Here is a 21585-nt window from a genome sequence, read left to right as displayed (position 1 = left end):
GTGTGTGTGATGGAAAGCACCTGCAAAGGGAGAAAGGGAGAGAGATGGAGGGAGGATAGAGAAACAGAAGTAGAAAGTATGTAAGAGGTTGAAGGAGTTTGGAGGGGGAGGAGGGGGAGGAGGGAGAGATGCAGGTGATATTTAAGCCACTGGCAAACTCTCTCCACATCCATCTCTGCCTTGGCTCAGTCCCCTGCACCTCTTCAAAGACAAAGAAGGCCCACCATCAGCACTCAGGTAAGACAGACAGCTTGAATGGGTTTCTCCATCGTACTTTCTCCTATGTATCTAATGAAGGTTTACTCGTATAGTCAATGATACACATTTTATCAGCTTTGGAACAGTAAATATCTGTATAATCAGAAAACCTCTGAGCATAACGGCACTAGGCGCTAAAATAGGACTGCGGGAGTCATTTCACTTTTTTATCTTAAGTTATTGTTTGCTTTCTTTTGATGCTGTGCAAACTTTGAGAAGTGCACAACCGGGAATTCCTACACCAAAAAAGTTAAACCAATAGGGACTTCTTACCAAGCAGTGTGAAATTACTGTGCACTGGTATTTATACAAAATAATAGGTCAATGCCCTATTTTAACAATTTGCTTTTTTAGTGTCATTCGACATTGATTATGCCATACCATTAACCATGGCGTTACCATATGCATCTTCATTACATGCCTTACACAATATTGTGTTACTGATAGCATTTTGGTCTCCATGGTTTTCTTTTGTATTGTGTCAGTCAGTGAGACGGGTGACCCCTATACATTTTCCAGTAAGCCAGCTTTGGTGTCCACTCGCCTCCTCTTTTATCTCCGCCGCCTACAACTCTGAACTCGGCGGCACAATGTTCTGCAGAACGATAAGAGGCAATAACCGGAGACTGACAATAGCATCCCTGTCTACTTATGCAGTAGCTCATAATAAATCATGCTCAGGGATGGATTGACATATTGATTCTGTATTCTGTGTGGTAATATTAACCTTAAAATAACAGCCTATATCCTAATTTCTAGATTCCCCAGCTTTTTAACTTGACTAGCAAGTTGAATGTGACTGAGCGAGGGTGAAAGTAATTGAGTTCCATCAGCTGTAGCCACATATTAGATCACAGGCCTGCCCCTCAGGGTACTCGGTTTCTGAATGTGAGCACCAGACTAGTTTTGTGTTTCTCTCCTGGCTTCCATCTTGAATGATGAGGCTGTTACAGGATCAACAGATATGAAAACACTTTTCACGATACCACAGGTTTAATTGTTACATGCATTACCCATTCATTCACAAGAGCAATAATTCAAAAAGTAAACTTTCAAAACAGCTAAAATGTTCTTAAAACTATGTTTTAGGTTTCACAAATTGTTGTAAATACGTTGACATAGAAAAGTCTTAACCCTCTAACTCTGCATCATTGACAGTGACTAATCTGTGTCTGTCTGTGCAGTCTCTCCACAAATCCAGCTCAAGAAGCTCCAAGATGCCGGACACAATGTGTGTAAGATTGTTTCGAAAAGTTTTTCCAACGCTATCCTCCATCTTTCCATCCAAACCTCTGCAATGTAAAACCCAGTAAGGTCACGCAAACACAGTGACCACATTACTTAAATTAGGGTGAGTAATAGCCTCTGCTTACACACAGAGCGTTATTCGACCCATTGTGTAGAAATGGGAAAACCTCCTTCCTTCCATCCATCCATCTACCTGTCCAACTATCACTTTGACTCAGAGGTGGCTTCACCCTTGACTGCCATGTGACCGCACATGCAGTTTGGGCTGGAGCGGGCATTTTGTAGCAGATTCTGACCTTTGGCCCTGATATCTTTGCAGTATGTCCAAGGAGCCCAGTTCCAACCTGGAGAGTGCCATGCAGATGCTCATAAAGACCTTCCACAAGTACTCCGGGAAGGAGGGCGACAAGTTCACGCTGAGCAGGGGTGAACTGAAGGAGCTGCTACTAGAGGAGCTGGGGACTTACTTAGGGGTAAGGAAGTGTGTGAAGTAGAAAATACGTGCTTGTACACTACACATGAATGAAGTTTGCAAATGGGACACACGGGTGAAGGTATGCACTCACATACTGGGACATGCAAGCTCAGACAAGCTTGTTCATTGATGTATACCCACCCACACACACACACACACACACACACACACACACACACACACACACACACACACACACACACATTCTTAACTCTCTGGTCCTCCCTCTGACAGGGCTCCTCCAAAGATAATGAAGCAGTTGAGAAGGTGATGAACGACTTGGACTCCAACAACGACGGGGAGGTGGACTTCACCGAGTTCATCATCCTGATGGGCGCCCTCACTGTCGCCTGCAACGACTTCTTCCTAGATTGCAAAACAGATGAGACACCAAAGGAAGGCGAGTCGGCGGAGAAGAAAAATTGAATCAGTGCAAGAGAGGAGAGGGGGGAAAGTAGGAGGGAGAGGAAGGGGTAAAGAAGAAGGAAGAGGAGGAGGGGAAATAACTGTTGCAATGGATTTTTGTCTTATGCAATTTGTAAACACTACAACTACATATGAGGGAAGCGGTCCAGCAGATAGATTGTGGGTCCACAATATACAGGATATTCAGCAGGGGTAGTGTTTTCTCCTATTTTTCATACCACAACATATCCGGAGCTAGTTGAACCCAAAGTAGTGAGTGACTTTACATACAGAACAGGGTATATTTAAACTCAAATATAGCAGTTTTAACAGTTTGTTGTATGTTCTGAGCAAGGCACTGAAAGAAAGGAAGCTTGAACACTTATTGCACATGAATAATTTGTGAACATATATGAAGTAACAGATTGTCCTATTATTGTATGTACTCCGCGTTGAACAATAGAATATGATTTAGCCCATTTCTTGCACATATTTTGTAATCCTTTTTGGTAATAACCAGTGCATTCTTCAACAATATTAAACATGGAATTTAACCAACTATTCATTGTGTTCTTTTTGATTCCCACATACTTCCTCTCACACTATATCCCTCATGCTGTACAAGTATTCACTGACATGTCGGCCATGAATTGCCGCACCTGGAAATCACATTGAATGAGGAAGAGAGGAACAATGCCAGAATAGTGTGTGCGCGTGTGTGTGTGTGTGCGTGTGTGTGTGTGTGTGTGTGTGTGTGTGTGTGTGTGTGCGTGTGTGTGTGTGTGTGTGTGTGTGTGTGTGTGTGTGTGTGTGTGTGTGTGTGTGTGTATTGGGGATTCCCACCGAGTAAACTGCTCCAGCTCACACATCCTGCCAACAATATCCTGCAAGTCTTGTTCCACTAGATATAAGCTGACCCAGATGTTTGACTTGGATCCACATGGAAAACTTCTTCAAAAGAGAGACAGAGGGAGGAGAGGAAGAGGGGGAGAAAAAGAAAGAAAGAGGGTGTGAGGGAAGATAAAGAGTGTTTGTGTGCATGTGTGTATGTGTGTGTGTGTGTGTGTGTGTGTGTGTGTGTGTGTGTGTGTGTGTGTGTGTGTGTGTGTGTGTGTGTGTGTGTGTGTGTGTGTGTGTGTGTGTGTGTGTGTGTGTGTGTGTGTGTGTGTGTGTGTGTGTGTGTGTGTGTGTGTGTGTGTGTATTTTTGAATGAAGCAAGGACTGCATAAGCGGGGAGCGAATCCAATTTATGGAGTACATTAGTCAAGTATGTAACTTGGAAAGCCGTGGTATAATCACAGAGGAATGTTCAAGTTGCTGTGACTGTTAGCACACTTACTGTCCCACACACACATGTGCAGTGCACGCATGCATGCACGCACGCACACACACACACGCATGCACGCACGCACGCACACACACACGCATAGATCAGTAAATCACCACGTCCTCTTCCACCTCATTGGCTTATACAGCTGCTTGTTCGTTTTAAAGAATAAATGCTGAGCAGCTGAATCACAGATCCTCTCCTGGAGGGATACATTCACTTCTGGTTGTACTTGTGCTCAAACAATGATGAGTCTCTTACCTACAGCAAGAATAATAAACTGATTCCAGGTCAGCCATCGTCTATGGGCGTGGTTCACCCTATCTGCTTTCATTCCTCAACCCACTTTGTTTTCTAAAGGCGTCCTCTGATTGGTCGTTTTGAATAAGCGCTTGGCCTCCAGATAGGTAAACATTGTTTTCTAAAACAGGGTTAATCCTGTTGAAGGGAGAAAAACAACCTGTTACGACTGTTACAGTAACAGTCTAGGTTACCTGTTCTCTTACCTTAGGAGCAATAAAACAGCTGTTTTCATGTTGGACAAAAAGACAATATGATACAAATACAGAAAAGGAGAGAGAAGATTGAAACATTAAAAAGGGAAATGATATGTAAAGTGGAACAACTTCAAAGTCTGTCAAATAGAAATGGCGTCAAGTATACAGTAACATAAATTCAGTACACCTACACTGGTGGAAGAAATATTCAGATCCTCCACTTAAGTAAACACAACAATGGAAAAAAAAGTAAATAATTATTTGCAGCAAAATGCCCCCCCCCCCCCCTAAATATTATAATAGGATAATATTAGATGTTAACACAGGTGTATCCAAGCATAAGTTGCATTTGTTATTTGTTGCTGGTCGGTTCCCCTTCAAAGGGTCACGAGATAAAGCTGCTATGAGATGATTAATGTGATAGTAAAGATGGAAATAAATAGTATTCTACCCATTGCAAACTGATTTTTTAACTTTTTTAAGAGGGTTAGGGTTAGGTTTAAGAAGTTTTTCTACGTTGAAGCGCTGGTTCAGTCTTTAATGACGTATTGTGTTTTATAAGCTTATCAGGCATTTTAATGGTAAATCTGAAAAAGTAACAATTGACTAAAGTTCTCGAATGAATGTAGTACAAAGTACAACATTTCCCTCTGAAAATGGAATGTAAGCCGGTTGCATCAAATGTAAATACCCAGGTAAAGTACAAAACAGAAAAAGAGTACTTACATGTCATCGCATTGTATAGGTGGATTACAAGTTTTGATTATTTGGCCTCAAATTTAAAAGTCTATATCCTTCCACATGCAACAAGTGTTATTTTACACTGTGAATGTATTTTATATTATAATTTGTGCTTATTAAATGCAAGGAAATTCCAGTGGAATTTGGTTTGTAGTAGAGAAGGAGACTGAATTCTGGGTGTGTGACTGAGGTGTATCAGCTGTGAGAGACAGGCCTTCACCAGGAGTTGTGATGTGAGGCAGTTACATAATTCACACAAGACCTTTTCAACCACACTTTGAAAAACAATGGCTGGAGGACATCCTGCAAACAGTATCTAAAAACACGCCTGACCTTCCGACGCGAGCCGGTTTAACCTAAAACACACAGGTCTCTCCTAATGGATCACACATGGCAGTTGCTGCCTGTGTGATGAGCAACACAAAGCCAGGCCATGTCACCGAGCCCGAAGCATCTGATAAGGAAGGCAGGGACACTTCGGTTACAAACAAAGCAGGTCAAGCGACACCCAGATGTCAAGCCACCACGTCCATCAGACAGCCATCACATCAAGATGTCATGAAAGAGGGCTCAGCGGTTGCATGAGAGTAGGGTGGCATGCGTGTGAGAACAAAATGAAATTATTCATTCAAGTATACAGTAGCGGAGATGGCTCCAGGTCTATATCCTGTGATGATTCATTCATTTCCAGGTGTAGCTCTCTCTCCTGGGTATAATTTGAGAAGGCATGCTTTCCTCAGGTTCATGAAATCCATCTTGATAGAAGACCGCAGGGAGACCTTATGGCTGCAGCTCACTGCCAGAGAGCAGTCAGGAGACATATGAATTACAAGGAGCTGTCTCTCCTGATTCTTATAGAGCACGCTTTGATAACCCCGTTACATTTCAGAGAAAAATACTGTTATCACTACATAACACCACATTGTTAAAGAGTTGAAAAGTGCCTTGTCAATCTTTTCAAATGTTCCAATAATTTAGGGAAGGGAACGACAAAAATAAAAAGTAACCGAAACTTTAATTCCATCCACCCCATTATTCCTCTCAGAATATCATGACCCCGGGTTGGAACCACTCTACTAAAACATTGAAAAGTAAAGTAGGCCTGCTACAACAGCTGCTTAAACATAGGTGTATTGGTGTTTACAATCTAATAATATCACATAATAATCCATCAGTCACAGACAACTATTTATATGCAGAACAATTAGTTTTACTTGAATGGGTTCAGTATATTTTGCAGGTATACATTTACATGGTCGTATCATTATTTTTGGCTTAAGTGAACATATTCAACTACTTAAAACTGATTTATTGTTTTTCGCTAAGCAGATAAAGGTGACTGCTGAGTCAACTTCAACCAGTCTGAAAAGTTACCTCTGGTTTTAGAGTCATGACATCTATTTCTTGACTATGGGTCAAGAGGAATCAAACAGTCATCTGAGTGTCCTCGCTGAGAGTCAAGGTGATAGACGGATATCGTCCTCAAATGACACCAGTGGTGAGGTAAAGCCCAGGGGCGAACGATACGTGAGAAAATAAGAGAAGGACAGAGGGTTGGTGTCAATTGCTCTTTTTTTCCTTCACTTTAGGCGTCCTTTACACATGTGCAATGATACTACTCTTACTCTTTATCCGTTTGCTGCATTTACACGCCACAGGCTGCGATGCACCTTGCAGGTATACATAAGACGTTTGTCCTCAACATGATCCTCGGCTAAACCTAATCTCCCCTCTAGACCTTTGCTTCTAATCTCTTCAATCCAATCTGACATAATAATCTCTCCCCTTTTAGTGAAATGGAGCACTAAACTTCCAGACAAATTACCAAACCACTGAAACCACAATCAAGCTATTGCTTTTCAAAGATTCATTATGCTTACAAGTGTCCTCATTCAGTCATTCCAGTGCCTGTGAAGAGGCCGGATCCTGAGACAGTTTGATGCTTTGATCACTCCATGCAGAGCACACATCACTGACACAAACACCCTCACATTTTGCCATCCATGTTGTTGATTTATTAGGATCAGAGAGAGGCTCACAGGGGACCTCCAGCATCAAGAACCAGGACATTTTATTGTAATGGGTTTTACAATGTTTGAACAAGTCTCCATTCAACATGGAACAGTGACAAATATAAAGCAGGTGTGTCTCCCTGTAGAACTTCTACTTCAGTTCTGCCAAAAAAGACACACTGACCTCCCTTAAATCTTTAAGAGGACATAAACATGGAAGACATCCAATAGCACAACATGAGACAACACTGAACCTAAATGACATCAGTTATACCAATGATTTCCAGCATATCTCTAAATTAAGAGTACACATACCAAGTCAAATGTTTGAGTTACATTTAGAATACACACATTAACATAATATAATATAGAAACCACTTCTCAATTTGGTGTTCTTCCTCTTAGCACCAGGGAAACATTAAACCCAAGGAAGAACAATATTACTTTTTTTTTTAGAAACAATATAGTCTTAATGAAACATATTAAATAGGCTTTTTTGGATACTATAAGCTTTTTTTGCTTACCAAAATGCAATATGTGACATGTATTTATGCTATTACATCCATAACTGCTCTCCATTTGCAGCCATAAACACATCTGATTAAAGTAATTCGTTTTACAGCGTTTTCTTGCCAGAAATCACAATACATTGCAGATTTGTTTGACAGATAATCCCTAGAATGAACAGGCTTGTTTAGTTTCAAATTAAACACGACAAGCCGTCTCAGATCTCAGCATGAAAAGCCCCAACTATTGAGAAGCCATGGTCCTTTAGCACATTTCATCAGGGTGAATCACTCTTCACAGTGCAGATAACACAGTGGAAACAACTCCCTCATTCACAGTAAAACAAAGGAAATCGTCAAGGGGCAGTAGTTACTGACAGTATTAGAGCATCAATTAGAAATATGCTGCCAGCACAAATATTCAAATAGCTGGTGTTGTTCATATCTTAAGTGGAATGATTCGCTCTGTCTATGGATTTCACCAAAAATCAATTTTAAGAAAAGAAGATAAGTCTTTGTGTTGGCATGTTGGTGCAGTGTACCAGCACATCCACCAGAGGGAGAAAGAGAGCCACAAACAGCGACTATCACTCCATATAAACAGTCGATTGCATGGTAAAAAGAAATCCACTAAGCAACAATTACAAAAATATCACGTGTAGTGTCTAATAGAGTCACATTGGATAATTAAAACATAACATGTGTGGATGAGTTTTGTTCCCAATCCAACTCGAGGTCACATTTCATCATTAAAAGTGCCTTGTGTTCCCTTGTTAACATGCAAAACAGCAGCCAGGAAACTTTGCATCAGCAGCACATCAAAGTAAAAACAAACACAGAAGAAGGCACCAAGAGACGCACAAATTTTTTCAGATCATCAAATAATAATTCAAAATATAGTTGTAAATTGAGATGGAGCAGTAGAAGCACACATTGATCAAACGGATGAGGGCTCTGACTGGCTTTCTGAAACATTTTGTCCAAGCAGGCCTCGAGGTGGGATTGTTTTGTATACCTAAGCAGGGCCAGGGTGGAGTCAGTGGATGCGAGGCACGGGGTGCAGCAGGGTCATGTGCTCTGCACCGTTGAAAGGCAGGCGCTGAGAGCAGTAGTGGTGCACCACCTCTGGGATGCTGGGGAACACACAGCTGCTCTGGTCCAGGGTGTAGCCGCTTTCTTTGGTCTGAGCAACCATGATGTGGACGCAGCCTTGGCTTGTCCTGAGTCACACACAGGGGAGGAAAGGGGATACGTTAATTAACCAATTTTACACATAAATCCATCTGAGATAAAAGCATGATATAAAGAAATATATATGTAATCGGCCTAAAAGACGTGTCATGGAAACAGAACTTCAGAATAAACATAGAAACTGTTGTACAGGGATATCATTTTAAGTTTGATCAAATTCATATTATTTCCTTAAACAGCGGGGCACTGTAGCTTTTCAGCAAACATTACTCAAGTGGAAGTCAATTGTACCTTTGTTAGGGACTAGTTGTAGCTGCGGAATGATACACATTGTGCACTAATGAGCATTAATTAGTGGGCAGTGTATGTTGGATTTACTCTATATAAACTTCATATTTATTGTAATAAAAATATATGTTAGCCAATGCAACAGTGTAGCCTATTAATGGGTCAAATGTATTCTTGGCTATAGGCAGTTGTTGAGAATAAGAAGAATAAGGAACATAAACAACCTTATCTTGTTAAGGTAAAAAAGCTGATTATGACTAATTAAACCACTGTGCACATCTGGATTTACAACTGGTCCAAATACAGTGTATTCCTCTCATTCTTTACATTACGTGTACCATCTGAACTACTTCAGCTCTTCAGATGCACTTTCAGGCTGCACTCACTTGAGGGCGATGGAGTACTTGCTGTTGTCCGACTCGCTGTTCCTGACCAGGAAGCTGGCCTCTTTACAGGACTGCAGCTGAGACTCCGCCTCCTGACGAGTCACACAGCCATGGTACCAGCTGAGACAGGGGGGGGGGGGGGGTACATTTCATCTGCTAGTGATCAAGTCTAGAACCTCATATCATATAAACTCCTTGGAAATAACACTAGTGTAAGGAACTCTGAAAAGTTTTTTTTAAAGGTTGTTCATCGCCGGAAAATAAATATCAGCAGACACATTCAGACACGTATACCATTCAGATTCCTGAGTTTTACAGTATTGAATATACTGATTTTATGTGTGAAATACCAACATTCAGTTATCCTCACCTCTGTTTCTCCAGGGGCAGGGAGGGGTCAACGCAGCAGGCCTCAGTTTCAGGGTTGCTGTTGGCGATGGAGGAGCGTGGCAGGGTGGGAGGGGAGGACCGGAGGATCTTCTGCGTCCAGCTTTTCTGCCTCAGATGATGCTGCTGAAGCTGCGGTGGCGGCTGGGCGGGCGGATGTTGCGGCTGCCTGGTGAGGGTGGGGTGAGGCGTCTCATCTCTGTTTTGCCGTTCAGAGCTGTCAAACTGTGCTGGAGGAAGGAGAGAGACGATAGAAGATGTGACTTCATGTAAAAAAACGTCTTGGTTTGAACTGGGTGCTGGAGCCAGCAGTAAATATAGAATATGAATCCAGCAGTTTGATGATTCATGCAAGATGTTACTCAGTATGCTGCGGGTCTATGCAGAATATGCAATATTAATGTTAAAACAGGTCTGAGATGTTGTATTTTTAAACAAATAAGCTGCAAAGGGATCCGAGGCAGAGAGGAGGTGAAGTTGGAAATGTATTATATGCTACTGGTTACTAGTTCAGTTTGTGATTGCCTAAAGTCAGTGATATATACTTTTTAAAGATAGACTTTGTAGGTATCAATAGGTAGTGAAGTACTTAGATCCTTTACATAATAACTATAAGTGTTTGATAAATGAAGGGAACAAAATAGGACTTAAGTGTGATACTTGGATAAATGCACTTAGTTACATTCCACCACTGGATATGAAGATAAGAATAAGAAATGATTAAAACATTAAAGTGAACAGAAATGTTCTGATTTCAGATGACATTTTCTCTCTTTCACATTCCCTGAATTGGTGCCAATGCTCAGACATAATTGTATCTGCTATCAATTTGGATGTGGTGGAACCAACGTCTGACGTACCCGACAGAGTTTTCACAATCTGCTCCTTCTTCCTCTCCCAGGGCAGCTCGTACTCAGCGGAGGGTCGAGGGTCAATCTCGGGCCGTGTGAGGGTCATGTTGTCCCCGTCCCCTCCCCCCTCGTACGGGACGTTATATATCTGTGAGGGCACCGGCTGACCCTCCTCCACCGCTCCCTCGCTCGTCTCCATAATCACACACACCTTCAGCAGGTCCTTGGACCCCCGACGTCTAATCTCTATCAGGTCAAAAACAAGGGAGAGAAGATTGTAATCTGGTGAGGGGACACTGAAAAACACTAGACAGAATGGACTGGGAGGGTGTCGAAATATAATGAGGCGTCAATAAACATAACAGTATCACCTCTAATACCTCCTCTGTCCATTACAAATTCTCAATAGCTCAATGCCATTACTAAGGAAAATGTTTCCAGGTTATGACATCTGCTTGTGTGAATTATTTTTATATTGCTGTTATACATTATAAATAGATTTTGCTCCAAAAGATAAGTAGTTATCAGTCTAATTACTTAGAGGGATTTTTCATGTACTGGCTTAATGGCAGGAAATACTGATTTCAGCCTCTTTAACATTCAGATGTCCTGATTTTCTCTGTTTTAGATCATATTAAACTGAATATCTTCACATTTTGGACTGACAAGACATGACATGAAAATCACATCGCCTAAGACTTTGAGAAAGTGGGATGGAAATGTTTTCTTGACATCTTGTGAAAAAAGTCAAAAAGTTTCAATAACGCTGTGTAAACTATGTATGAACTATTAATAAAGCCATTAGTTAGGACTATTTAAAGTTTAAGTTATTTTAGTTTGTTCTATGTTTTGTTATAAGAAGAAAATAAAAAATGGTATTGATCTCTGAATCATGGTAAACTACAGTATGAACAAATGTAAGACTTTGATTTGTGTAACGGCTGTCATCTGCTACGAAAGAGTTAATAATAACGCTGCCCTCTCATAACCTCGCTTTTCAAGTCACAGTGACATCAGAGTCTTGCTTACTTCCTCAGTATGATTTAAGCCTCGTAGATTGACTCAGTCCCATCATCACATCCTCTGTAGACTACAGGAGGCCTGGAAGTAGCACAGGCTCTGATTGAAGTCAAATCTTCTAGAGCACAATGCAATAAAACATGTTCACGTTCACAGCTGGCTATTGTAAAATCCTTTTAGTTAAAACAATGGAGTGATGGAAGGAAAGGTCAGGAGAGCATGTGATTGGACGACGGAACATCAGTCTTCCTAGATGCTGGGAAGTTTTGATAAATGGACAGACAGGTCCATATAGGGGGTTACACAGAGAGGAGGCAGGGGGCACTCAGGGCCAACTTCCTTTTTAGAGAATAGAACCAGGAAACAGAGACAGGAAAAAGGAAGCAGGGGCAGGAAACTGCACCCATTGTCCGATCACATGCACAGTTACTATGGCAACCCCATGGGGTGCAAAGAGCACTATGGGAGCGAGTTCATGTTCTCAATGTTGGCCTGCAGAGACTGGAAATGGGATTCATTCACACAGGGGCTAATGCAGGGACTGAATGAAACAACACAGCTACAGTAACAGCTCTTATTGATGAATTACCTGTAATCATCTGCTGGGCATCGTAAGGCTCCATGTAACCATCGTTCTCCCCGACCCTCTCGGCTTCCCTCGACTCTATTTTCTTCTGAGCATCAAAGGGATCTGCGTAATCCTCAAGGATGATCACCTGATCAAAAAACACAGGAAATCACCTTTTCATGCATGACTTAAAAGAACAAGGTCCAAGGAGATAGAAAGAGTTTGCTATCAGCTGCAATGAGCTGAATGTGAAAGAAAATTGTTTTGCAACCTGCAGGAAAGTTGACGAGTGTTAAATGTCATCTGCAACCACTCTTCTTATTATCGGTTATCCTTGGTTCCTGACAATTTGCTTGATTAATGAATCAGTCTATAAAATGTAAGAACATTGGGAAAAATACCATGTAGGACTTTCCAATTGTCTTTTTTGGACAACAATCAATAACCTAAAGATCTTCAATTTACTATATGGCAACAAAGAACATTCCTATTTGAAAGCAGGAATCAGATCAATTAAGCACTTTTGGAGTTAAACAATAATCAAAATACTTTCAAAAATATATTTCAAGAGACTAAAAGATTCATATGAACTCTTAACACCAGGCCAAATTCTGACAGACTTCAGAAGAATACCCAACAACTTATCTTGTTAATTATTTTCACATCTTTCTGTTAACAACCTATATTCTGCTGCACCAGTGAAGCCTATAGCTGTCTTGTCATCTTATCAGTGCCATATATTTACTTGTCTGTTTTACAAGTCACAGTGGCCAAGACACAATGCCGCCGTAAAATAAAGTTGTCTCTCTAATCACTTCCAGTTGTGTTCCTCTGCCAAATAAGTGTCTGTTTGAGTAAAGTAGCAGATGCTGGACAGGCTGAGATTCAGAGTGAAGTAAAAGTGTTTGGTTTAGAGTGGTTTAGTTACACATTTTACTGTCATTTATTTTCCTCCTTTGAAAAAAACGTTTGTTCCTAGTGTTTATTGACTTGAGATCAAGAATTCACCCTCTTTCTGAAATGTGAAACTCCATTTTATTCTCCTCTCTTTTATATGTCCTTTTTTCTCAACATTTCTACAGTATCTCTGTCCCTGACTTCACTATCTCTCTTCTTTTTGTCCAAAGCCAAGCTGGAGGGGGGTTATTGGTTAGCACCTAGGTGTCAAATAACTCGATGCTTTTTACAACATGATAGCCTAATTCACCAGGGGGCCTGAATGAAAGAGAGGGATGAGGCGAAGGAAGGGGAATACTGAAAGACCAACCGGGAGAAGAGGACACAAAGCGGAGCGGAGACAAAGAAAGGGGGGAGAATCTGAAACAATAATATCAATTTTCAGAGCTTAGACCGAATTCTTGCTACTTCATTGTCAACAATATTGATGACAACATTTGTTATTTGTATTAATCCACAGCTAGAAAAGAAAAATGCTGCCTTGGCTTTAATTAAGTCAGTTTTAATAATCGACCTTGAGCAATAACAAACTGTAGAAATACTCATCATTTAAAAGTGAAAATGCATTTAGTCTTACCTAAACATTTTTGCTTCAATATATTCAATATATTTGAAAGTAAAAGCATTTATTTGGTGTAAAAAGTATTACTTATTGTGCAAATTAATAATGTAATGGATATTATGAGATTATGATTATCCCTGATGAAAGAAGACTTCAGATAAAAAAAAGAAGCTATTTCACAATCTAAGAATACTTTTTCACTTTAAGTTAAAGTTCTGGTTAAAAGTACTATAATCAAAATATATAAATTAAAAGTACTTATGTACAAGATCTAGTATTAGATTTGAATTATTGATGCTTTAAAAAGTGTAAATATCACAAATGCTGCAGATGGAAGATGAAGGTTATAGGGCTAATAAACCCAACACTTCCTGATTCATTAATTGATCATATTTTACCTATTAATACAAATGTAAATAGCATTTTAAACTTTGAAATAATATGGAGTGTGGTACGAAGTACAATATTTCAATTGTAGTATTAGTAAGAATATGGAATTACTTAAGAAAGCTATACCAAGTCTCTAAGTACAACGTCAAAATACTACAGGTTTAATAGATATTCTCAATCTGAGACATTACTCACTGCTTCTATCTTGCACTGGCCTAGTTTCTCTGCCTCAGGTACCACAGGGTTGGTGATGGTGCTGCTGTTGAAGTTGGGGCTTTTGTCCTGTTTGTCCACTCTGATCAGCCGGCTTATGTAGGAGTTTGCAGATGGAGAGGTTTTCAGAGGTTTGTGCTGCTCCTCAAACACAGGCTCTGCTTTTGAGTTCTTGCGACTTTTACCAGACAGGAGGTTGTCCCAAACGTTCCCTTCTTTCGGAGAGCTTGCACCATTTTTACCCAACTCTAAGGCCGAGTTCTTTCGGTTTCTCCCGGACAGGAGAGACCCGACTCCCCCACCTCCTCCGCCTGTGCTGTCGGAAGAGGAGTTCTTGCGCTGGCCCGTTTTGGAGGCTGTTGTTTTGGTACCAATGCTGGCCACCATCCCGGCTATATTGGCTCTGGGTTGCGAGCCTGACTCGGAGGCTGAGCGGATCCTGTCGGTCCCGTTCTTCAGATTGATAGGGAACTCCTTGAACCACTTCGCCATGTTAACTCAGATGGAAACCAATAAACCTCTATGCGTGCTCTGACACCTTTTAGCGCCAAACACCACAGGGCCCCAGAGACGCACCTTTAGAAATCACAGCCTTTTTAACAAAAGACTTCCGTTGCTTTATTCTAGGGAAGAACATAGACTACAGTACCTCAAAGCCTTGGTGTCATAAATGTTTCCCAAAAGACTATATTTGTTAAGATTTAACTTAAAACAAAGTTTGTGGGTGACTAACAGAGTGCTTTAAAAAAAAAAAAAAAAGACAAGTTTCCCTACTTCATCCCATTTGTGATTTTCTTTTGTGATTTGTTCCATCTTCTGATATAGAGGACACGTTTATTCCCTTTGGATGAAAATATGTCTTCGGAGTGGAATTACCCGATAGAAGGCGAAGTTCTTCTTGCTTGGAATTTGTGGTCCCATTCCCAGAGTGCAGTTTATCTGGTCTTTCACAACTTTCCACTCTTGCAATGAGGCTCCTGACTGCGCCTGGTGTATAGAGGGGAGGGGGTGTCTACATTTAAGAGGGGGGAAGCATGACCGGGTGGGCGGTGATAAGCTTTAATTCTAGAGACCATGGTAGAATAACCTTTTTAGGAGTTCTGTCGATCTTTACCAGGATAAGTGACAGCTTTATTCTTATTGAGCTGTAAAATTAACCTAGCATCGTTTTATACATATATTCATTTTATTATTTATATACGAATCAAAATGGCGATTTAGAAATGTACATACAATATTCTAGATGCTTGCATTTAATTAGATTAAAACATATGCTCATAATCAATCTCCCTTCATGCAATACTTTTTTTTTAGATAACGACTCAAATTGAATTCGACAGTTATGTTAATAGTTGGATGTTGCTGGGTGTTAATGCAAGATTAATCATGATGTCACTTGATAATGTGCTTAATTGGCTGTCCACCCCTTATTTAATTGTAAGGGGTATCGTTTGGAAATGGTCTGTTCTGAGCTGCGCCAAATATACCAGTGAAAGGTATGAAAGTAGTTCTGCAAATAGAATAACACATTGTGGACGGCAGTCGTATGGATATTTGTTTAATAAATACTTTTTTTATCTGATAGATGATACTACAACATGTTTTCTTATCTTAACATTTGAAAATGCTTTTTATATTCATGAAGTATACTTGTCGCCACCCCCATGTTTGCGCTGAGGTGTAACCTTCCACGGTGCGCGATACTCCTGCTTGTCCCTCTTTGTCCGGTGGCGATAGTAGGCCATGATAATTATGGCAACATTTGCGTTTTTGAATGAATTATAGCTGAATGGTGGATCAACAAGCATACACCGTGTGAGGACTGGTTTGCTGGCAATGACACACCAGAGAGTTTCAATTTAAAGGACAGCAGAGCAAGCAACGGAGAAAGGGTACAGTTTGCTTCCAAGACAGTCTGCAAGATGGCTAGCTATCTTCAGTGGCATGCTAACGTTAGCTAGCAAGCTAATGTTAGCATAGTAAACACCAGTTTTCAAAACATGATCGATTGCTTTATCTTTTAAATGCTGTGATACGTGGAATTGAATGCACCTTTTCCCAAATGAGTGTTACAAGGGAAATCACAGTTTTCGATAAATGTTGCAGTGTTGCCGCTACTGGGTGAAATCTCAACGCTGCTAGCAAGCCACATTGAATAGCGTGGCTAGCTGGTTAGCCAAGGTAGTAACTAGCTTGCGTTAGCTAGCTGGTCGTCTTCTTTGCTACACATCTGTAAGTGATCATTAAGAGAGGGGGGTGCTATGTAACTTGCTACTACTGGCAGTCAAGCCAGGTAGCAAGCAACAGATGCACTCAGTGAGAAGTGACTGGCTTGCAACGAGACCAACTTGTGCTCAAAACGTGAACTAGCTCAGTTTTACCTGTCGTTTATTTGGTGACCAAATCCCGGCGTGACAGACACCGTGGCGAAAGATTTTCAGCTGTAAAGGAGTGTGCAGACCTGGGCCGGCGTTTTAATATAATATTCGTGTTAGTTTCTGATGTTATATTACGCATTTTGACGTTATTGACATGACCTGAAGGCAGTATCCACCTACTCGGCTCGTAGCCTTCAAGACGTCGTCATTTTTAACTTTTTTTTTCTTGCATATGCACGGTGATATGCCACTTCACCGACAGTCATATTAGCTAATGGCTGCCGAATCGGGGAGACTACTGGCGGGACAAGGAAAACGAAGCAAAGGTAGGAATTAATTTCACCCATCTCCCAATCAGATCGGAATCATCCATTACTGCGCTGCAATGGGCTGCACTGGGGCTGTTCCCAAATCCCTTCTCGCCTCCTCCATATGTAAACTTCACGTCTCCGGTGGTGGCTGTTTCTCACAGTGGATCTCTGAACGGGGTTCATGTCTATCTTGCTATAAATGTACCTTCAACTCCGTTTCCTCGTTCTCATGTCTTCGTCTTATCCTGTCTCCCTCATTGACCTTACCTCTTCTGCCTCTGTTTGCGGCCTCTCTCCCTCTCGCCTGGGTCATTTGGTCTGCCTGGGTCATTTGCGATTCAAGGCTTCATAACCTTGGTGATGATAGCGCCTGGATGTTCAGCATCTTGTCCTCATGCCAGTCTATGTCCCATCATTGAATCCATCTCAACTGTTGGACTTGAAACAGATACCCTAGGTCTAAAGCTGCTCCACTCTGTCACTAAGGGGTATTGGCCAATCCAAATGTGATGGTGCGCTTGATTGGTGCTGGACCAAAAGTATGAGACCCCATGGCCTAGTTTTGTTGTGGCTAATGTTCATATTTCCCTATTTCAGCTTCTCAGATGAAGAGCCCGGAGAAGAAGAAGGCGAGGAAATCCACCAACCAGGTAAGGGTTGTTTTGTGATGAAATGTCATTACTTTGCTACTAGTGTTTCCCAATATACAAGCATTGACGATAACAGTGATATAACAAATATTTTATTTCCTTCCATTCTCACTTTGTCTCCTTCCCATAACTCCCCAGTAAGTGAGAGTGCAATTTAGTTGCCAAGAAAGAGACAAAATGCACAATTAACAAATAATTTATCTGATAGATTTATTTATTTTTCAAGTTTCACTAGATATTGTTAATTTAAAAAAAAATGTTGGCAACTATAATCTTGTGGTGAAATTACTATTTGCTCGATAAAATAAAAAAGTCCTCTCTGTATGCAACAAATGGATCTTGGAGACTACTTAAAGGAAACATTTAAATGTTCCTGTACAGCAAAATTAATTAAAAACATTTATTTTGTATTTCTTTCTCCTTTAGGCGGCAGGGTTCTCCCACCTAACGGAGTTTGCACCCCCTCCTACCCCCATGGTGGACCACCTGGTTGCATCCAACCCCTTCGACGATGACTTTGGGCCCCCATCTCGACCTAGCGTGGCAGGTGGAACAGGCAGTGCTCCATTTCTTCCCAGTCCAGGTGCAGGCGGAGGAGGTGGGTATGGTGGTGGAGGCCGAATGGGCGTAGGCATGGGCTTCATGGGAGGCCCAGGAGGACCAGGTGGAGGCCAACCTGGTCGAAGGCCACCATTTGGCCCTCCATCCAACGCTGGACCTCACCACCAGCTAGGCTTTGGAGGAATGCCGGGCTTTGGAGGTGGCGGGGGAGGAGGAGGTGGATTCCCCCCCGGTGGCCCTTCTCAGTTCAATATGCCACCAAACTTCAGTCCACCAATGCATCCTGGGCCAGGATTCAATCCCATGTTATCTCCGGGGGCTATGGGAGGTCCCGGAGGAGGTGGGCCTCCCCACCCTCGGTTTGGCATGCCTCCCCAGCAGCAGCAGCAGCACGGACAGGGTGGACACCCATTCAACAGCCCACCGTTACCTGGTGGTGGAGGCCCTAGAGGGCCCCCACATGGCCCCCTGCCTCCCATGGGAGGAATGGGTCCTGGAATGAACATGATGGGTAGCATGGGTGGTGGCCCCGGAGGAAACATGGTGGGGGGGTTACCTGGTATGCCCCCTCAAGGACAATTCCCCCCCTCACAGGATGGTCCATACCCTGGCCCCAGTCCGCCAGGGCCAGGTAACGAGGATGGAAAGAACTTTGGGGGAGGAGGGCCACCACCTGGGCCTCAGCAGCAACATCTTAACCTAAATCCCAATGGCCCCCCTCCTAATAACACCCCTCCTGGCCCTGCTCCTAACTCTGGCCCTCCACAGCAAGGGGGAGGCTTCCCTGGCCACCCTGACGCCCAGCAGCCCAACCCCAACACACCTGGTCAGCCCTCTTCAGCGCCGACACAACCGAACCCCAACTCCTCCCCTACTGGGCCTCTAAATGGGTCAGGCCAGCCCCAGCATCAACCCCCCGGTCAGCTACAACCCCCCAACAACAACAACACCCCCAACTCTAACAACTCTACCCAGCAGCAGCAGCAGCAGCAGCAACAACAACAACAACAACAATCCACCCCACCTCACTCCGGCCCTGGCTCCACCCCTTACAACCAGCAGAACAACACTCCCGGTGCCGGCGGACCCATGCCCAATGCGGCCTCCAATTCGGGTCAGAACAGCATGACCAACAACGGAGGCAACACTCCAGGCAGCAACCCCAATCCCCCGTCTAATTCCACCTCAACCCCAAACACCCAGAGTCCCCTGCCCCCCGGCCCTGCTGCCCCCTCGACCGGGCCTGGCTCCGGCCCTGGAAAACTGGGCGGCCCCGGGATGGTCTTTCCCTGTGGCCTCTGCATGGCGGAGGTGCATGACGACCAGGACGCCATCCTGTGTGAGGCGTCGTGCCAACGCTGGTTCCACCGTGACTGCACAGGCCTGACAGAGCCAGCATATGCGCTGCTGACTCGAGAGAGTGCCGCTGTTTGGGCCTGTGACTTCTGCATCAAGACCAAGGACATCCAGGCGGTATTTGTGCGGCAGGGACTAGGCCAGCTGGTTGCAGCTAACGAGAGTTGAGGAGAGGATGAAAAAGGAGCAGCATGGAGGTGCATCACATGACGACAAATGGAGACATTCTTTGCTTTGATCGAACTGAATGAGCTGTGTGTCATGTCACCTACTTGCCCAACTTTCTCTGGACTAGCCCTTTACTTGTTCACTACCCAGAGAAACACACTCGATGACTTTCATGCTTATCTGTACCACCTTGAGTGACTCTTGGTATATGATTTGTAGTTTTATTCCCCCCCTAAAGGAGTCAAATCACAATGAATGTTAAACTAAACAGTACTTCAGACATCTAGCCTGCCAACCAGCAAAGCACTGACACCAACACACTACCTCACACACTTTGTGACTGACTGGCACGGACGCTCCCGCACTGACTGACTGTGATTGACTCGCCACACTCATGCACACATGAGTAAGATGCTATTTCGAACACGTAAACCACCTTAGGCGGAGAAAGTAATGTTAAAAATATTCCCTTACTGTGTATTGACACAATGACTCAAAGCATCATACATTAAAAACGACTTGATGTATTGCATCTTTAAATTTGAGGAAAAAAAGAGTGCCTAAATAATCTTCAACAGACTTTGGTTTCATTCATGAATTGATTTTCCATCAAAATGCTTTATCTAGCACTGCCCTTCCACATTGTGAGCCTTTTTACTGCAAGCAAGTGAGAGAAAATGGAAGATAAAATCAGTATATTGCAGCGTAAAATCTTGTGTTAAGTAAACCGTATGTTATTGGTGAAAAAATGAAATGTTAAGTTCTTTTGTCTGTTCCTTCAGACATGCTTACAAACAGACCTGTACTTCTTGTTTCTATCATTTTGTACCCAGTGCTGATTAACCCAAAGGAGACCCTGGCCACGTTTTCATCCACACCTCACAAAGGATTTTACCATTTGAAATAGTTGTAAATATTGGGTAAAAAACATTTGTCTGGTACTCAGCTCATCAGTTGTGAACATGCCACAGAGTTGAGCAATGAACACAATTATTATTTGAAATGATGTGTCTTGGTTGTATACAGTTTAACATTTTGGATTTTAAACAGTACATTTGAGTCATCCATTACTTTTTATGTCTGCAGTACACATGAATCAGTGCTTTTCGATGGTGTTGGCTTTGCAAGTAGTGACAACATTTCATATCAGATGTGCATAGTCCTCTATAAAAAAAAAAGACAAAAAAAGAGTGGGGGGGTGCATGTGAACCAATGCAGTAACTGATCTGTTTATGTTTATATCTGGCCTCTGCGCTGCAAGAGGCCTTGAAGTAGACCAAATAACTTAAGAGCGAACAATACCCATTTTTCAAATTTCTGTCACGATATAAGGTGTTTATAACTATTCTTACTTCTCTCTTTCCCTATTTTTCTTTATTCAATGTCCAAGTTGCCTTTCTTTTTCTTGCTCTCAGCTGTTCCTTTTTATTTTGTACTGGTGTTTGTGCTGTGCTCTTGCTCTGCTCTGGCGCCTCCTGGTGGACCCCGGAGGAACAGTGGGTCCCACACCAGGTGGGGAAGGGAAAGGTACTGAACTTTGAAGTAAAGACAGATTTTTTTTGTACTTGTCCATGTCTGTTTTTATTCTCATTCTTTTTTATTTGTTTGCTAATTGTTGTATTAAAATGAGGGTTGACAAACCCAATGAAATTGATAATGTAATTTATTTTTAATAATTGCCAATGCAGCTCCTTTTTTTGACTGTTTACATTCAGATGTTTCCTAGGACATCAGGGATTTGCTTTAAGGTTTTCTTTACATTGTATTATTTCTAAAAGAAAAACAATTCACACTTTTACAAGAGTGATTTCATTAAGCTTGTTGGATATAAGTTAGCATCATAATGATTGTTCACACTTATTTTACATCCCCATATTAG

General features: G+C 42.2%; 3 protein-coding genes across 7 annotated transcripts; 2 read left to right on the top strand and 1 right to left on the bottom strand.

Annotated features, from left to right (window-relative positions):
* The first annotated feature begins 151 nt into the window (after positions 1 to 151).
* Positions 152 to 2947, top strand: s100s (S100 calcium binding protein S). Of its 3 annotated transcripts, none has more exons than XM_034210408.1 (4): positions 152 to 237; positions 1443 to 1489; positions 1826 to 1979; positions 2216 to 2947. In XM_034210408.1, exons 2-4 carry the CDS (start codon positions 1476 to 1478, stop codon positions 2405 to 2407), a joined length of 360 nt encoding a protein of 119 aa, XP_034066299.1. In that variant the 5' UTR covers positions 152 to 237; positions 1443 to 1475; the 3' UTR covers positions 2408 to 2947. The 3 variants fall into 3 exon arrangements, with proteins under 3 accessions (XP_034066299.1, XP_034066302.1, XP_034066300.1); XM_034210409.1 differs by having other exon boundaries at positions 188 to 237; positions 1443 to 1493; XM_034210411.1 differs by lacking the exon at positions 1443 to 1489 and having other exon boundaries at positions 173 to 237.
* Positions 2948 to 6940: 3993 nt separating this feature from the next.
* LOC117542677 (SH2 domain-containing adapter protein E-like) lies at positions 6941 to 15515 on the bottom strand. Of its 2 annotated transcripts, XM_034210485.1 has the most exons (6): positions 14265 to 15488; positions 12182 to 12308; positions 10582 to 10818; positions 9705 to 9951; positions 9335 to 9454; positions 6941 to 8689 (listed from the first exon to the last, which is right to left on the bottom strand). In XM_034210485.1, the coding sequence occupies exons 1-6, from the start codon at positions 14772 to 14774 to the stop codon at positions 8506 to 8508; spliced, it is 1425 nt and encodes a 474-aa protein (XP_034066376.1). In that variant the 5' UTR covers positions 14775 to 15488; the 3' UTR covers positions 6941 to 8505. The 2 variants fall into 2 exon arrangements, with proteins under 2 accessions (XP_034066376.1, XP_034066377.1); XM_034210486.1 differs by lacking the exon at positions 9335 to 9454 and having other exon boundaries at positions 14265 to 15515.
* A 453-nt stretch (positions 15516 to 15968) lies between these two features.
* On the top strand, positions 15969 to 21363 carry pygo2 (pygopus homolog 2 (Drosophila)). 2 transcript variants are annotated; one of them, XM_034210446.1, is made up of 3 exons: positions 15969 to 16174; positions 17569 to 17621; positions 18048 to 21363. In XM_034210446.1, the coding sequence occupies exons 2-3, from the start codon at positions 17577 to 17579 to the stop codon at positions 19704 to 19706; spliced, it is 1704 nt and encodes a 567-aa protein (XP_034066337.1). In that variant the 5' UTR covers positions 15969 to 16174; positions 17569 to 17576; the 3' UTR covers positions 19707 to 21363. The 2 variants fall into 2 exon arrangements, with proteins under 2 accessions (XP_034066337.1, XP_034066336.1); XM_034210445.1 differs by having other exon boundaries at positions 15969 to 16986.
* Positions 21364 to 21585: the final 222 nt, after the last annotated feature.

The sequence above is a fragment of the Gymnodraco acuticeps genome, unplaced genomic scaffold (assembly GCF_902827175.1).
Source record: "Gymnodraco acuticeps unplaced genomic scaffold, fGymAcu1.1, whole genome shotgun sequence".
Classification (NCBI taxonomy): Eukaryota; Metazoa; Chordata; class Actinopteri; order Perciformes; family Bathydraconidae; genus Gymnodraco; species Gymnodraco acuticeps.
Note: the sequence above shows the minus strand (reverse complement) of the source record. Positions and strands in the feature narration are given on the sequence as shown.

Bases quoted from the DNA above. Each gene is read 5' to 3' on its own strand.
- s100s (XM_034210408.1), top strand. The intron at 1,980-2,215 runs GTAAGGAAGTGT...TCCCTCTGACAG, and splicing joins AGCTGGGGACTTACTTAGGG to GGCTCCTCCAAAGATAATGA.
- LOC117542677 (XM_034210485.1), bottom strand. From the start codon at position 14,774: ATGGCGAAGTGGTTCAAGGAGTTCCCTATCAATCTGAAGAACGGGACC. The intron at 12,309-14,264 runs GTGAGTAATGTC...TTTTTTGATCAG, and splicing joins GCCAGTGCAAGATAGAAGCA to GTGATCATCCTTGAGGATTA. The intron at 10,819-12,181 runs GTAATTCATCAA...TTGACCTGATAG, and splicing joins TGCCCAGCAGATGATTACAG to AGATTAGACGTCGGGGGTCC.
- pygo2 (XM_034210445.1), top strand. From the start codon at position 16,935: ATGGCTGCCGAATCGGGGAGACTACTGGCGGGACAAGGAAAACGAAGC. The intron at 16,987-17,568 runs GTAGGAATTAAT...TCCCTATTTCAG, and splicing joins ACAAGGAAAACGAAGCAAAG to CTTCTCAGATGAAGAGCCCG. The intron at 17,622-18,047 runs GTAAGGGTTGTT...TTTCTCCTTTAG, and splicing joins CGAGGAAATCCACCAACCAG to GCGGCAGGGTTCTCCCACCT.